The following is a 14,703-nucleotide window of genomic DNA, read 5'->3' as shown; positions in this document are numbered from 1 at the left end:
ACAAGGAGAGGCTGTATCACACTAATGTATCACAGTATATCACAATAATGTTCAGTAAGAGAGGTTTGCTGGCTTGTATTTGCACCAAGATGGTCTTACAGTTTGCAGCACGACTACATTAGGGACACACCATGAATAATTCAGAAAGCTTTCAACGGACTGAATATAAACTTGGGCTTGTAATGAGTCTAAATTTCTTTACCACTGTCAGACTACGGATGTATTTACATCCCCTGCTGGGGCTGAAATTGTTTGGAGAGACTTGTAGAGGAAGCTGTGAGTCATACCCGCCCGGTGTCTGTCTTTGTCACAGATTGCTAACCTTCACTGCTGTGCAGAAAGATAATTACATTACTGTTATGGAGAGATAAGGCCAAACTGCTATTTTAAGTATTTGAATGACTGTATGTTTTGATTACAAAGCAGCTAGACTGTACACTGCTGTCTTTTCAAATGATGTTTACATTTCTTTCATTTGGAAAGTCATGTGGCTTGGTTTAAAGTGCTTACTCACTTATAGTGCACAAAATATCAGGTTGGTATGTAATGAGAGGACAGGGACAGAACAATAGTGTACATATTTTGATATCATTGCTATTGTTTATTATGGCTTCGGGACTCAAAGGGACTTAAATCCCCTAGTATTGTCACCATTGGTATTACTGTTATGACTTTTCTGATTTCTAAATTTCCTATGAGACCATATGTAATTGTGGCATGTTATTTGGCGCTACAAGTACACACCCGTACAGTACACAACAGTGTATATGAGATTCCCAGTGAAAATATAAACAAGCCTCATGTAGAACAAACAATCTTTAGAAAGGATATGGCCAAGCACAGAAATAGCCTGAAATCTTGTACATACGTTTGGAATAGAGGTAAACAATAATGCTGTCAAGAGCAAAGGTATAAAGGCCTTTTAAAGAGCATTACAATTGCCAAAAAGTGAATTTTTTTCCCTTTTACCTTGACAATCAAATGTTTTGAATCTGTGTGGTTACCTAGCAGATAATGAGGGTAACTGGGCTTTGCACAGTAGCTGTGAAACACATCTGGACCTTCCAGATACAAGTGTATTTGACATAAGATCACTTGTCACATCTTGATTACACACAGGTGATCTCCATTATACTGATAACAATTGAGTGCAACAATGTGGATTTACGTGTGTGATAGTAATCAGGGTTAAATGCTTATTTTTGTTTTATCTTTGTACTTATTAAGATCACTTGTAGAGATTTGTTGTCATTTTTCATGAAAGACTGTTGATCAGAAAAGCCAATTATATTCACATTGATGTTGTAAAATATAAAAATTAAAGTCCAATGAGATAAACTTTTTTTTTTGGTCAGTCCCCACAGCAATGTTAATTTAAAAATTAATGAGTAGCTGAATTTCCATTGTATCATCTCAGAATCTAAACTAAAGCACTGAGTTGTATTGAAATCAACCATTGGTACTGTGACATCACTTATTCTTATGTGATTTTTGCCACTACTGCAGGTTTTGTGAATCCCCTACAAGTGATCTGGAGATGAGGAATGGCCGTGGTCGAGGTAAGCGAATGAGACCGAATAGCAACACCCCTATCAATGAGAACAGCAACTCATCAGACAACAAGGGCACCACCAACAACAAGACTCGTGCTGCCTCTAACAGCAAGGGCCGGAGAGGCAGCCAGACGCCATCAGAGCGCCGCACGCCACCTAACAGCAACACAGAGGACATCAAGGCCAGTCCCTCCTCAGCTGGAAAACGCAAGACCAAACCAGCCTCAGACATGGAACCCAATTCCAGCTCGGAGGACAACAAAGGCAACAAGCGTATGCGGACAAACTCCAACAGTGGAGGGGTGGGACCAACGGGTCTCCCTATCCCTTCTATTAAGACTGAACCACTTCCACCTCCCCTCGATCGCAGCTGCCCCTCTCCAGTTCTTATTGACTGTCCACACCCTAACTGCAACAAGAAGTACAAGCACATCAATGGTCTCAAGTACCACCAAGCCCGTGCCCACAATGATGATGACATAAAGTTGGACTTAGATGGAGACAGTGAATATGGAGAGGACTCAACTCTCCACCCTGAACCAGGGAACTGTAATGGAGCATCTATCTCTCAGAAAGGATGCTTGTCTCCAGCACGTTCAGTTACTCCAAAAGGCAGGAACTTTGATGCTCAAAGTCCTTCCCCATCTCCTGGCAAGTTTGGTTCAAAGCAGAGTAAAAAGAAAATTGTTGAAACAGATCCAGAAACAGGAGGTACACCGACAGATGGGTGTGAAGATGGGCTATGCCTCACTGATGAGGCCAGTAACGATGGTATGGATGAAAAGAGAGGATCAGACAAGTCCAAAAAGGGTAGCACTGGCACAAAGGCTGATAAAATGGCCCAGAAAAACATGAAGTCACCACGGCCCATTGGCCCTGGCTCTACAGGATCCCAGCAGATGTACCCTTTTCCTCCTGGAAACCCAAATCCTTCCCCGGGGCTTACCCCAATGATACAAGGAATCCCCAAGAGTCCCCAAATGAAAGGCACACAGCCGAAACCCCCTGCCATTGGAGATCCTGCCTCAAGTAGCTCCAAAGACAAGAAGAAAAAAGACAAGAAGAAAAAAGATGGTGGGAAGGAGGCTGACAGCCCCAAGCCTCCAGGAAAGGGAGGAAAACTGGAGGAAGGAAAGCTTCCATACTCTGAACCTTGTGATCAAGGAAATAAGGGGGAAGGACTCCTCAATGGTTCCTCAGATCCTCATCAGAGTCGCTTGGCCAGTATCAAGGCTGAGGCTGACAAGATTTACAGCTTTTCTGACAATGCCCCTAGCCCATCCATTGGTGTAGCCAGCCGGATGGATGGCAGTGGAATGCCACAGCCTCTCACTCCACTTCACGTGGGGAACCAGAATGGTGCTGACAATGCTTCAGTCAAAACCAATAGCCCAGCATATTCAGACATTTCAGATGCTGGTGAGGATGGTGAAGGTAAACTAGAAGGCGTCAAAGTCAGGACAGAGGACCAAGCCATTAGGGAAAGTGTCAAAAAAGCACTCTTTCCAAACCAGACACCTAACAAAGATTCCCCGTACTATCCTGGCTATGAGACGTATTACTCACCCAATTATGTCAACCCCAGTCCCGGTGGTCCCAACCCAGGCACACCAATGGCTGAAGGTCAGGTTAAGATCAAAAAGGATGATGACCAGGACCAAGGTGAGGAAAAAGTCAAGGTTGAGATTCATGAAGATCGCAAACCTGAAAGCAGTGCTCCTGGCCAGCAGCAGCAACAGCAACAGCAACCCTCAGTCATCCAACAGCGTTCCAACATGTACATGCAACCTCTTTACTACAACCAGTATGCTTATGTCCCCCCATATGCATACCATCCCGATCAAGCCTACCATAACCACTTGATGAACACCAACCCAGCCTACCGGCAACAGTACGAGGAGCGGCAGCGACAGATGGCTGAACAGCATCGTGCTGCTGAGAAGAAGTCAGATGTAGCCATAAAAGAACGAGAAGCTTCCATGAAGGAGGAGTGGAAACAAAAGAGCCCAATGCCACCAAGCCTCTCCAAAGCCCCAAGTCAGTCAGACCTTGGAAAGACGCCACAGCTCCCAAGCAAATCCAGGGACTCGCCCCCTGAACCCTCCTCCAAATCCCTGGGAAGCATAAAGGGGGAGGACCCAAAGTCCCAGCAGGCTGAGGGGCTAAAGATGAAGCTGACTGAAGGGGGGCACCATGGAAAGGAAGACTCCAAGCAAGCACTGGAGTCCAGAGGTCAGGCAGGGATGGAGCAGGCCATGTGGTACAGACAGGTAAATACCAATCTAGTATTTCTAGTAATCTAGTATATCTAGTATCTAGTAATCTAGTATAACAGTGTTAGAATATATGCTTGTGACTCTGCTGTGAGAATGTTTGAGTTATATAAATATGTAGATGTTGATTTGCGCTGACTTTGACCTTCTTTCCTGCCTTCGGCAGTTCACCGAGAGCCAGAAGCCCCAAGCAGAAGACGAACACCAGCAACAACAACCTCGATGGAAAGATGAAAGGGACAGAGAACGGGAACGTGATCGTAAATTAAAGGATGACAGGCCCAGGCCCAAGGACAGTCAAAGTGGGCCCAAGGAGGACGGCAAAGAGGGTAGTGATCCTAGAATCACTTCTGAGGACCACCGAGTCATGAGCAAAGACTCTCGTTCTAATCCCCACATGCAGTTCTCATCACCACTAGCACAGCACCAAGGTTACATGCCCTACATGCATGGTTACCCCTATGGACAAGGCTATGACCCCAACCACCCTGGATACAGGGGCATGCCTTCAGTCATGATGCAGAATTACCCAGGTATGGCATTAGATTAACTCCAAATATTATATAATTGAATACACTCCTAGTGAAAAATAATATGTAGTATTAAAAATAATTCTCTGAACTGGTGACTTTTGCAAGCTAAACTCATTCAGTTTGTAATATTCTTTTAGCCTAGTGAGTTAAATCATATGTTTGGTGCAAGTCATTAGTGGTTCTTCAAATACATGCTAAACTAACATAAGCAGTGATTTTTAGAATGGTGATTTAAGCTGTTGACCCTTACGACGTTCAAGGTGTGTACAATGGCTTTTAGATTGAAAGGCAACATAATTCACGTGGCTTAAATAATTTATTGTCTCATACTTTTTGCATGCTTTCCTTTTTGAAAACACAATGGCTCTAAGGATGTGTTAGTGCATCTTTAGATTGTCTATCAAAACTAAGTATACCAGTCTCAGCAGGCTCTCATTCAGAACAGACAGAATTTTCTGCATAAAAAGTCAGATGTAATTTGCAGCAATTTTTGTGTTGTTTCGCTACAAATTTAAGTAATGTTTGAAAATTGTAAAGCAGCATGAAATAATTGCGATGATTTGGTGGCGCTTGTTGGGGGCAAATGGGAGTAATCTGCAAGTCAGTTAGATAGGTCAAATCAATAGGATTGATTTTGTTTGACCTATGTTATATGTAACAGGGGTTCTGAATAGGATAATTATATGTGGAAAATGTTGTATTCTAGAAAAAATTGCAGGCATCCTTCCATTCTTAAGATATTTTCCCTTTGCAGAAATATTGAAGGGTTTGGCAAAATTGCAAACTCTTATAAATACTACTGGGAGTGGTTGAATTTATGTTAATCCACAAATTCTTGGACGGTCTGATATATGTAGCCCAAAGAATAATGGTTTTTATCACACCAACATGGCTGATGATTCACCATCAGACATGGCAACCATACTATTGATAACTATACCGACACCGACGTGGGCACAGTAGAGAAAAATGCTGGTCTTAAGCCACTTTCCTTTGTAAATGAAATGAAAACGCCACATTTTGCAGTTGGGCCAAATGTGGTCAACAACATTGCAATATTTGCTGTGTATATATTCATTTTCAAGATCAAAATGATCCCATGTATATCCCAGGCATAGGCCTGATTACTGATTACTGGGCCATCTTGAAACTATTAGGTCAGTTTCAGGTGAAACTAGCTATTTACAGATACTCAGGCAGATTCCTTCCTGAGGGCAGGGCTTATGTAACTCAGAGTAGTTTAAATTTCCAGTTCCCGTCCAATTTTTTCACAATTGAGAATGACTTCCGGATGGGAGCCGAAACGTCTTGATTCTGAAAACAGTGTCCAGATGACTACGACTGAAACCTTTTCTACGATAGAACACTCCTGGACGAATGAGGACTACGTCTTATCCCATGTAGAGAAAATGTGCTGGTACTAGACTGTTTAACTGCCAGGACCTGGATATAGCCCTATTAAGTAGACAATGTGACATTTTGTCCAGAAGTCAAAATGGACTGGTTGGTGACCTAAAATCAGTTGTGTTGGCCATTCAGCTTGATTGATGTGAGCATTAATGAGAATAGTCAATCATCAGTTGTCACAATTGTATTCCATATAAACCTAAATTTGAACCCTCACTTTTCTTCATTACTCTTAGGTTCGTACCTACCTGGAGGCTATCCGTTTTCTCCATATGGCAGTAAAATAGCCGGAGGTGAGGAATGCAGCGACAAATCTCGCGCTAGCCCTACTGTCACCAAAACAGCAACGGACTCCAAAGCCCTGGATATCCTGCATCAGCACGCTAGCCAATACAAGAGCAAATCCCCCACAGTAGGCGACAAGCCACCCCATGACAGGGAGAGGGAGCAGGACAGAGGAGCTGGTGGAGAGAGAGATCGGGAAAGGGAGCGTGAGAGGGAAAGAGAAAGAGACGTGGACCGACCACGATCCTCACCCTCTCAGCGCATCATGCCCTCTCACCACCACCTGGGATACCCCCTGCTCTCAGGGCAATATGACCTGTCCTACGCCACAGGTTAGTCAGTCCTCAGTCATCCTATCTCTGCTGTTTGGCAGTGGATTCACTACACTAAATGTTATACTGTTCTTACATACTTAATAAGGTACTATACATGCAAAGTAGATTAAAGCCAGTTACTTAACTAAAAAAGGCCCACAGTGCCAAATACTTACTGTAAGTAGATGCAGACTGTTAAATTATGGCAGATGACCAATCAGCGATCTAAATTCAGAACCTAAATAGGAAATATCACTGATAGCCATACATTTTCCAACTCGCCATAGGTCTCTCCTCATCAGCTATTGTTGCCAGCCAACAAGCAGCAACCCCCTCCCTCTACCCACCACCACGGAGGTGAGAACGGTAAGACCCCCTTATTTGGAGAGACACGCAAAAGACTGACAGTGAAACAAAACACAAGCCTACTGAGACACATACATGAACTGAGAGCAGTGTTTGCAAACCCGACAAATGCAGGTGGCTGACATTGTGCTTCACGTAAACAATGCACATAACTCTAGTTAAAATATTTAACAATTATGAGTACTGGCACAGATGTAGATTGTCCTGTAAAAATAAAACGGCATGTTTCTTTGTCCTGGATTTATTTTATTTGAAGTGAAAAGAACACCCTGCTCTACTCTTTCCTTACAACATTTATGTTGCAGACTCAGAGGCAGAAACCTGTAAAGAAAACAAAGCCTTACTACTCTGCAGTAGTCTAGTACAATATGCAGTGCAGCATTTAGCCCCTCAGCTCATCCATCCTAAGTAGGTCCTCTGAGGACAAGTGGATCATAGTGTTGATAATAGAGACATGGAATGAGCCAGCTAAGACAATAAGCCAGAGCAGCCTGCACTGACATCTAGTGGGAGCTCTTTTAAATTACAACTCAGTAATTTGATAAATAAACATACACTCAGTTGCCTGCTAGCCTACAGTCTAATACAACAGGCCTGCAATAAAGCCGACCTTCATGAGTTACATCAGTTTTTGTTGAAACAGCTTTTAAAAAGGTGTTGATTCAACTGTAGGATTATTTTGTATGCCGCAGTTTTTATTGTACTGCACTATACTGACAGGTGTTTCTATTATTTTGTCCACCCCATTTATATCAGGGAAAGTAGGCTAAACAACAGAAATACCTGTCAGTATAACGCAACACAGTTCAACAGCATTACAAACTACTGCCTCCAAAATGACCATACAGTTGAATCAACACCTCTAAAACAGTTTAAAATAAAACTGAACATTATAAACTTCATGATGGTGGGATTTATTGGAGACTGTTGTATTAGACTGCATTAGTTTTAGCTAGGTGTAACTAAACTAAACTAGCAGCTGAGTTTAGGCTGACACGTTAGAATTAATAACATACCTCCAGTGGTGGAAGGAGTATTCAAATCCTTTACTTTGAAAAATACCACAAAAATATACTGCATTACAATTAAAAGTCCTCTACTATTTTTGTATATATGATATGATTGTATTATGATTATGTATGCATTAATGTGTCAACAGCATTTTAATGTTGTAGTCGGTCAAAGTGGAGAAAACAATTTTATATACAGTTCATATAAAAATGCATCATATTTTTAAAGATCATATATTTTGTATGTAAAATCTTAATCTACAAAGTAAGTAGCACATTTGGTTCTCATAGTAATGTAATGGAGTAAAAAGTACAAATATTCCTCTGAAATGTAGTGAGGTAGAAGTATTAAGTAGCCTAAAATGTTAATAATAGTTCAAATACCTCAGAATTGTTCTTAAGTGCAGCACTTCGTAAATGTTCTTACGTTTTCCACCACTGCCAACCTCATACAGAGAGGAATTACAGAAGTGTGTAAAGCATTTATTAAACAGTACCATTTTCTTTTTGTTTCCATATTTTATGTAAATGATTGAGTGACCTGGTAATAAATTTGTCTTTCGTTTGTTTTTTTCACAGGGAAACCTGACCGTCACACCTCAACCCTGCAAAGATTCATGTGACTGGCTCACATGAGAAGAAAATCTCCCGGGTGTTACCTTTTAGACATCAGTTGAATGGTGTTTCTATCTATATTTTTAGTTCTTCTGCCCCAAGGCTGGGCAGATTGTCGTTTTTTCCCTCCCTTCGTAAATTACCCCAAATTTTCCAGACCTTGGACTATAACAGGACTGATAATAACCCAGGTTCAAAGCCATCACTCTGCCTCATCACACAGAGGAAACACCAACCCGCTGATTATCTAGTCTTTGCACTGTCAACAAATACAATGCAAAAAGAGACTATTGGACTGCCAGAACAGCTTTTTTGTTGTTTTTAGTTTATTTTTTTTCTTTCTTTCTTTGACTGCATTGTTTTTTGTCACACGCAGAAAGAAATTGGCAGGGCATGTTGGGTGGTTGATGGGAAAGGGGAGTCAAACTAAATTAAAGACTGAAAAGAAAAAGTGAATCATATTGAAATGATTTCAACCCTGTCTTTGGCTTATTGTATGCCGTGAAACAACAGTATATCCTTAACTTGACAAATGTTTGGCTATATTTCGTGGGGAGAGGGAATATGGCAACAGCTGCTTCTTCAGAGACTTAAGAGCCTGAGACTGAAGTTTTTCATTTTCCATCGTCATTGTTGATTCCCACCCTCTTTGAACCCTCAGCTCTTGTTTCAGGGATGATGTCGTCATGTTTTGCGAAGGGACCGCATACACCTCAATGGAGAATAAACACTATTCATGTTTTCTTTTCTTAGTAATACTTTACTCCATATCATTGTGTTCATCCTTGAATGTGTCTGATGCTGGTATTAGTCCTGTTTTTCCCCTTAATGAAAGGGTCACATCTGTCTTTACACTCACTCAAACGGTGAAGCCACATTAGCAAGCGATGAATTCACGGAGGCATTGTCATCATTGCATTTGGCCACTTGTTGGGGTTTTGGTGTTGTACTGTAAGACTGTGCTTGGTTCAGCTCGTCGAGTTTGATTGTTTTCTGTAAACAATGTGAAATTTCACTCAACTCATGTATTTTTCTGCTGTAATATAGACTTCTGGCTACTTTTATGTGCATAAATGTTTATATTTATCCCAGCACGCAGCTGTTTAAAGACTGTCACTGTTAAAAAGCTTTTAGATTTCACAGCATTTAACATTATGATCATTGTTGCTGCAGAGTCCCTAGACGTCTCGCTGTGCTTCTTCTTTGCTCCAGCTTTGGTTGTCTTGCTGCAGATTTTTTATTTTTATTTTTTTCACTTGACCTCTACTTTTTCAACACATCACAAGCTTTGGTTCACATGTCCATTCATCCCAACATGTGCAGTGTGCAGTTAGACTGGTTCCAGACATCTGAATCGCTGTTCACATCTCAGATCTTTTTCAGCGATTCAATGGCAACTGTCAGATTAAGTGAAAACAAAATGGTCAGTCTGATTTTAGACTAGTGTGCACCGTCAAAAGGCAAAAATGTCTCTTGGTGCTTCGCTTGCTCGTGTGGCTTCACCATAACACACATTCACCTCGGGCAACATGGTTTTCTTACCAGCTTTGGATCAGTCCAAAACTGGGCCAATGAGTCTGATACCTCAGACACCAGTTTTCTTTGTTCAGTTGCTGCCTGTGCTGTAACGTCAACTACTGGCACATTAAACATAAGTGCATGAAATGACCCAAAAAATCTTTCAGCTGTTACTACTACATAGCAAACCTAGACCAATCAGATGCAGACAATGAACTTAAATAAAAAGGAAGGGTGAGCCAGTGGTAAGCTTGGCGCAAAAGCTAACACGGTAAAACGAGTGAAATGGGACCTTGATCACACACACACGTCTGAAGAACTGAATGAGCTGAAAAGAAGCACGTTGCTCTAGGCTTTCCTTTGGATCTCAAACTGTTGGTGCCACTCTGTAAATTCAACCAAGTCTGGTTAACTTAAAATCTGTCAACATGGCCTGTTTTATCAGAGGATCCTCTTGGTTTAAATTACAGTTCTCTTATACCTCAGGGGTTGTAAGTGAAAGTCTATCCATATGCTGTTTGCATCGATTTGAGAGGGCTTCTGTTTATGGATGTGAAAAAAGCACATTTTCTGCTCTGAGCTGGATGTGCTGTAGTGGTTCATTCGCAAATGACAAATTGGCTCAGGACAGGGAATTATAAGGTTTAATGCCATACTGTACTGTTGTGGGTTGTGAACAGTTTTTACGTTCCTCTGACACATTATAATGAGAGCAGAATATTGTCCATGCTGTCATTAAATTTCATTTTACTGATTTTGGTTTTACAATCCCTTCTAATATTCCCATTGTTGTAGTTTTTTCTCATTTAATACCTGTATGTGTTCAAGTCCATAAACCATCTGTTAATCTCATGTCTAACACCCTGTGAAGTTTGATGTTAGCTGTTTGTTGAGACACTAATCACGATTATGAAACTGCAGTTCTTCATTTTAAGGTTCTTGGACATTCCCAGTAAATAAGTTGCCAGTTTCTCGTCCCACGGAAGTTTGCAAGATGGTATATCTTTTGGCTTTTTGCGCATTTTTAAGAAGAATGGCTGACATGAATAAGCTGAATGTGGTGGTGTTTGACTTGTACTTAATCTGTAAGGGTAATCTAGGCAGCTGTGATGTTGTCATTAAAGTCAGTGGGTTTTAGTACCAGCAGACTGCATACAGTACATATAGTTTTATCAGAAAATGGTTGTGACAAGTGCATTTGTTCTCTCTCAGAGTAGTAATGTTATCTCAGTAGTAAGCAAAGCCCAGTGAAAATCATATATACTAAAGTGTATGAAAAGCCAGAAAAGTAATGTTTGCTATCAACATATTGGAAAGTGCTTGGCTCTTGTATGTTGCAGGACTGTATTTGTTTCATGGTGAAGAGTATATTTATTGGCCAGCAGTTGTCTCAATTGGTGCCTAGTTGAACATTCTTCTGTGAAAACACAGAGACACTTGCTCGTTTGTCCTTTCCTGACCCACATACTGTCACATAACCCCCCCTCCCCCCCCGAAAAAAAAGTACCAGTTCTGGTGCTTGCAAGGATGTTTACAATGTCTTCATTTTCTTTGTGTGAGAAATTCAGAACTCTTCGCCCTCTCCTCCTTTCTCCCACCCTTCAGGAGTTTGTGTAAAGTGTACATTACCATGGTTCTTTTTTATACAATACTCTGTAACTTGCCTTTGTAAATTTGGGCTGGAAAAAAATAAATCTTTTTATGAGACAATCTGTCCTGGGAACTGCTCAATGGCTTCTCCTCTGTCGATGCTCTGGAGGTAAGATAATATACAGTTAAATGATCCTAACTACCATTAAGCGTTCCAGTGTGTTTGTGCAGGTTTTATCACCAAAGTAATATTCGTCAACCGTGAAAGTCAAGAAAATAAAGTCTAAGTCATCATGGAGCAATTATTTCCATAAAATTGTATTTAAAATAGAAATGAGTTTGCCTTGTGCAACCTTCATGAAGGCAGAATTTATTGCAGGACTGCATTAGTTTTAGCTAAGTGTACCTAATAAACTGGCAACACATTACCAATAACACCTCCAGTGGTGGAAGGAGTATTCAAATCCTTTACTTCGAAATACCACAAAACAAATTCTGCATTACAAGTAAAAGTCCTCTACTCAAACTTTTACATAAGTAAAGTACAGAAGTATTATCAACAAAAAGTACTTAAAGTATCCAAAGTAAAGGAACTCATGTACTCATTGTGCAAGTTTGGCCATTTGATCTGACTGCATCATGGACATTAAACTGATTTACAGTTTTTAGTCTAAAGTCACCAGAATGCAGCAATTAAATGTCCAACATTGCTCGAATGGATGATGCTAGAAACACATAATAGAACATGGAAGCTGCACTGTGGCATCTGGCCACAGGAGAGCAGTGTCTCTAAAGAGGCCACAGTCCGTCTCAGCAGGATCAAATGTTAGGTTTTAGCCTGTTTTAGGAAGTTTTACTGCTGACTAACTTCCTGTACCTGAGGAGGTTTGGCTTAAAACAATATACAAGCCATTTAATACAATGTATATGCTGATGATGCTGTTAAGGAAGTTTGAGGCAGTACGTAGTCCTGAAATCATAAGTCAATTGAAAGAAAGTAGAATTGACAACAATTTTAATAATCAGCTAATCTCTTAAAGCCACCCTCTTCTCAAAAATGTTTTCCTTGTTGTTACTTCACTGTGTAGAATGATGGTTTCACATTCATCTGCTGAAGGAGGAAAGTTTCTCTGTGCTCACCTTAAAGGTGTCCAGTGGAGTTTTTTTGTAAACAAACAAGTTATATTTCCATTCAGTGTATCCTTGAGGCCTAACAAACATGTCAAGTGCATTCCCTTCCTCATAAACATTTGCAAAGCCAATTTCTTAAGTAATCCAGGTTTGTTGACATTCATGTTTACTAGCTTGCAGTCTTCTTCTTCCCTGCCTTTGCTGGTGCATTGCAGCATATCTTGGCATGTTACCACCACCAGCAGGATTTTTGTGCCTGTCGTCATTCAGTACTCTTGATTTTTCAATTAGGGAGAAGGAGTAGAATTAATCTCAAGAATTCATAAGTAGTTTATTGATTTTTTTTTTCTTTTGTATGTGTGCGTGTAGAAACCATCAGACAAATTATTATTCAAAGCAGAGTATTTTTATGTCTTGAAAGCAAAAATGCCTAACATTTGTTGACAGAAGCTTCTCAAATGTGAGTCTTTGCTGCTTTTTTGCACTCTATATAATTTTAAATTGAAAATCTTTGAGTTTTCAACTGTTGATCAGACAAATTAAGCAGTTTCAAGATCACTTTAGGCCCTGGGAAATTGTGCTTTCACTCATTTGTAAACTGAACAATTACCGTAATGACTGAAAAATAAAATGGCCATTAGTTGCAACCCTAGCAGCATGTTCGACCAGCTGTCAACAGTTCACTCCCTTCGTAAAGTACATGCTGTTAAAACTGTATCTGCGTCTGCTGATTCACTTCTCTCAGTCAGTTAGGATATTTTTAACTGCCCCTAATGCTCCTGAACTGAGAGTACGCTCTGTGCATTAGCATAATGCAACATCAGTGACAGGCAGTGATTACGGGATGATTTTGTTGAGTGTAAATGTGAAATCTGATTATCCTCTATGCTCTCAGTTTGGCAGAGGGAGGAGGGAGAGAGAGAGAGGGAGAGAGGGAGAGATGGGTTGGCTGGAGGAGAGATTCAGAGGGAAGGAGGGGTTAAGATAGCAATGTGCTGAGCCAATGGCTTTTCCACAGAGCAGCTGGCTGGCATCAGGACAGGACAGGCCGCACCGAGGAAGGATACCTTGAGGACGGCTCTTCGCCGCTCGCTGTAGGACACTGAGGGTGACTTCCAGGAGGTGTTCATGGGATGCACTATTTACGCAGCCAGCCCTAAGGCCCTGCCTGCTGACGAGGCCCCAGGCCAGGACAGATACTACCAGCTCCCCCACTACCGCCACCCTCATGGTAACTGCAGTCAGAGGATAGCAGCCAGCAGAGCCAGGTCAGTCAACACCACACAGGAAGTGCACTGAAGCTACTGAATATGTGGCATGCTTGTCATGCTTGAGTTACACCGACAAGGTGAATCCAGGTAAAAGCGACTGATGCTTAGTGGATGGCCCTTATTGCATCTGAACCAATCACAGAGGAGGAGTTGTAGCGAGTTAGATGTGTCAGAGAGGGATGTTTAAACTGGGACAAATGGGATGTGGATGGAGAAGTAACTTTAATATCAGGAAGACGTCTCTCGTGTTTTTTTTTTTACATTCAGTGTATATATCTAGAAAACAAGACTTAAAATTTAAAAAAGAAATGATAAATATTTAAATTAAAAACATAAATATACAAGGAGATATTTTACTCTTTATGTAGCAGTCAGGACGTTCAGTTTGAGTTTGCAATGTAAGTGTTTTTGCCTCTGGGTATCAAATGGGTACATGCACGGGGAGGAGACAAAATAACCACTTTAAAAAATTAACGACAAATGAAAAAGTGAAGGGATTTAATCACCTTGGCAGCGTTTGCCATCTGTGTGTATCTTCTTTGTCAGCAGTTCTGGATATTTCATCATGAATTTCCAGATGTCCTCTCTTTTACATATTAAATATATTTGCAGTTTGGACACAGCCAGGTGATTCAGCTATGACTGGAACTCTGCTTAACTTTAACTAATGCTGCTAATTGGCATTGTGACGCTAATATGACCCACCTTTGTAGCAGCGTTTGGATTGTGATCAAGTCACAAAAGAGTTTATACTCATTAGGGTTGAAAAGTGCCTTTTATCCTGAGAGCCTGAACTCTGTTGAACATGACTGGTTGGAAAGTGGCTCCACTTACTGC

General features: G+C 41.0%; 2 protein-coding genes across 8 annotated transcripts in view; both read left to right on the top strand.

The window, feature by feature from the left end:
* Positions 1–11,586, top strand: part of LOC122881252 (zinc finger protein 609-like) — an 85,067-nt gene extending 73,481 nt beyond the window's left edge. For 3 of the 4 annotated variants that reach the window (XM_044207205.1, XM_044207215.1, XM_044207196.1), the window contains exons 5-9: positions 1,507–3,823; positions 3,993–4,359; positions 6,003–6,383; positions 6,653–6,731; positions 8,321–11,586. In XM_044207205.1, coding sequence (XP_044063140.1) covers positions 1,507–3,823; positions 3,993–4,359; positions 6,003–6,383; positions 6,653–6,726 — 3,139 coding nt within the window. In that variant the 3' untranslated portion in view covers positions 6,727–6,731; positions 8,321–11,586. The remainder of the gene's footprint in view (positions 1–1,506; positions 3,824–3,992; positions 4,360–6,002; positions 6,384–6,652; positions 6,732–8,320) is intronic. The other variant, XM_044207226.1, reaches the window with a different exon arrangement.
* A 1,978-nt stretch (positions 11,587–13,564) lies between these two features.
* Positions 13,565–14,703, top strand: part of gramd2aa (GRAM domain containing 2Aa) — a 36,491-nt gene continuing 35,352 nt past the window's right edge. Inside the window, exon 1 of one of the 4 annotated variants that reach the window (XM_044207266.1) lies at positions 13,565–13,863. In XM_044207266.1, the coding sequence (XP_044063201.1) occupies positions 13,724–13,863 (140 nt within the window). In that variant the 5' untranslated portion in view covers positions 13,565–13,723. The remainder of the gene's footprint in view (positions 13,864–14,703) is intronic. The other 3 variants (XM_044207299.1, XM_044207291.1, XM_044207283.1) reach the window with 3 other exon arrangements.

The sequence above is a fragment of the Siniperca chuatsi genome, linkage group LG1 (assembly GCF_020085105.1).
Source record: "Siniperca chuatsi isolate FFG_IHB_CAS linkage group LG1, ASM2008510v1, whole genome shotgun sequence".
NCBI classification, from domain to species: domain Eukaryota; kingdom Metazoa; phylum Chordata; class Actinopteri; order Centrarchiformes; family Sinipercidae; genus Siniperca; species Siniperca chuatsi.
This window is presented reverse-complemented; position numbering and strand designations above follow the sequence as displayed.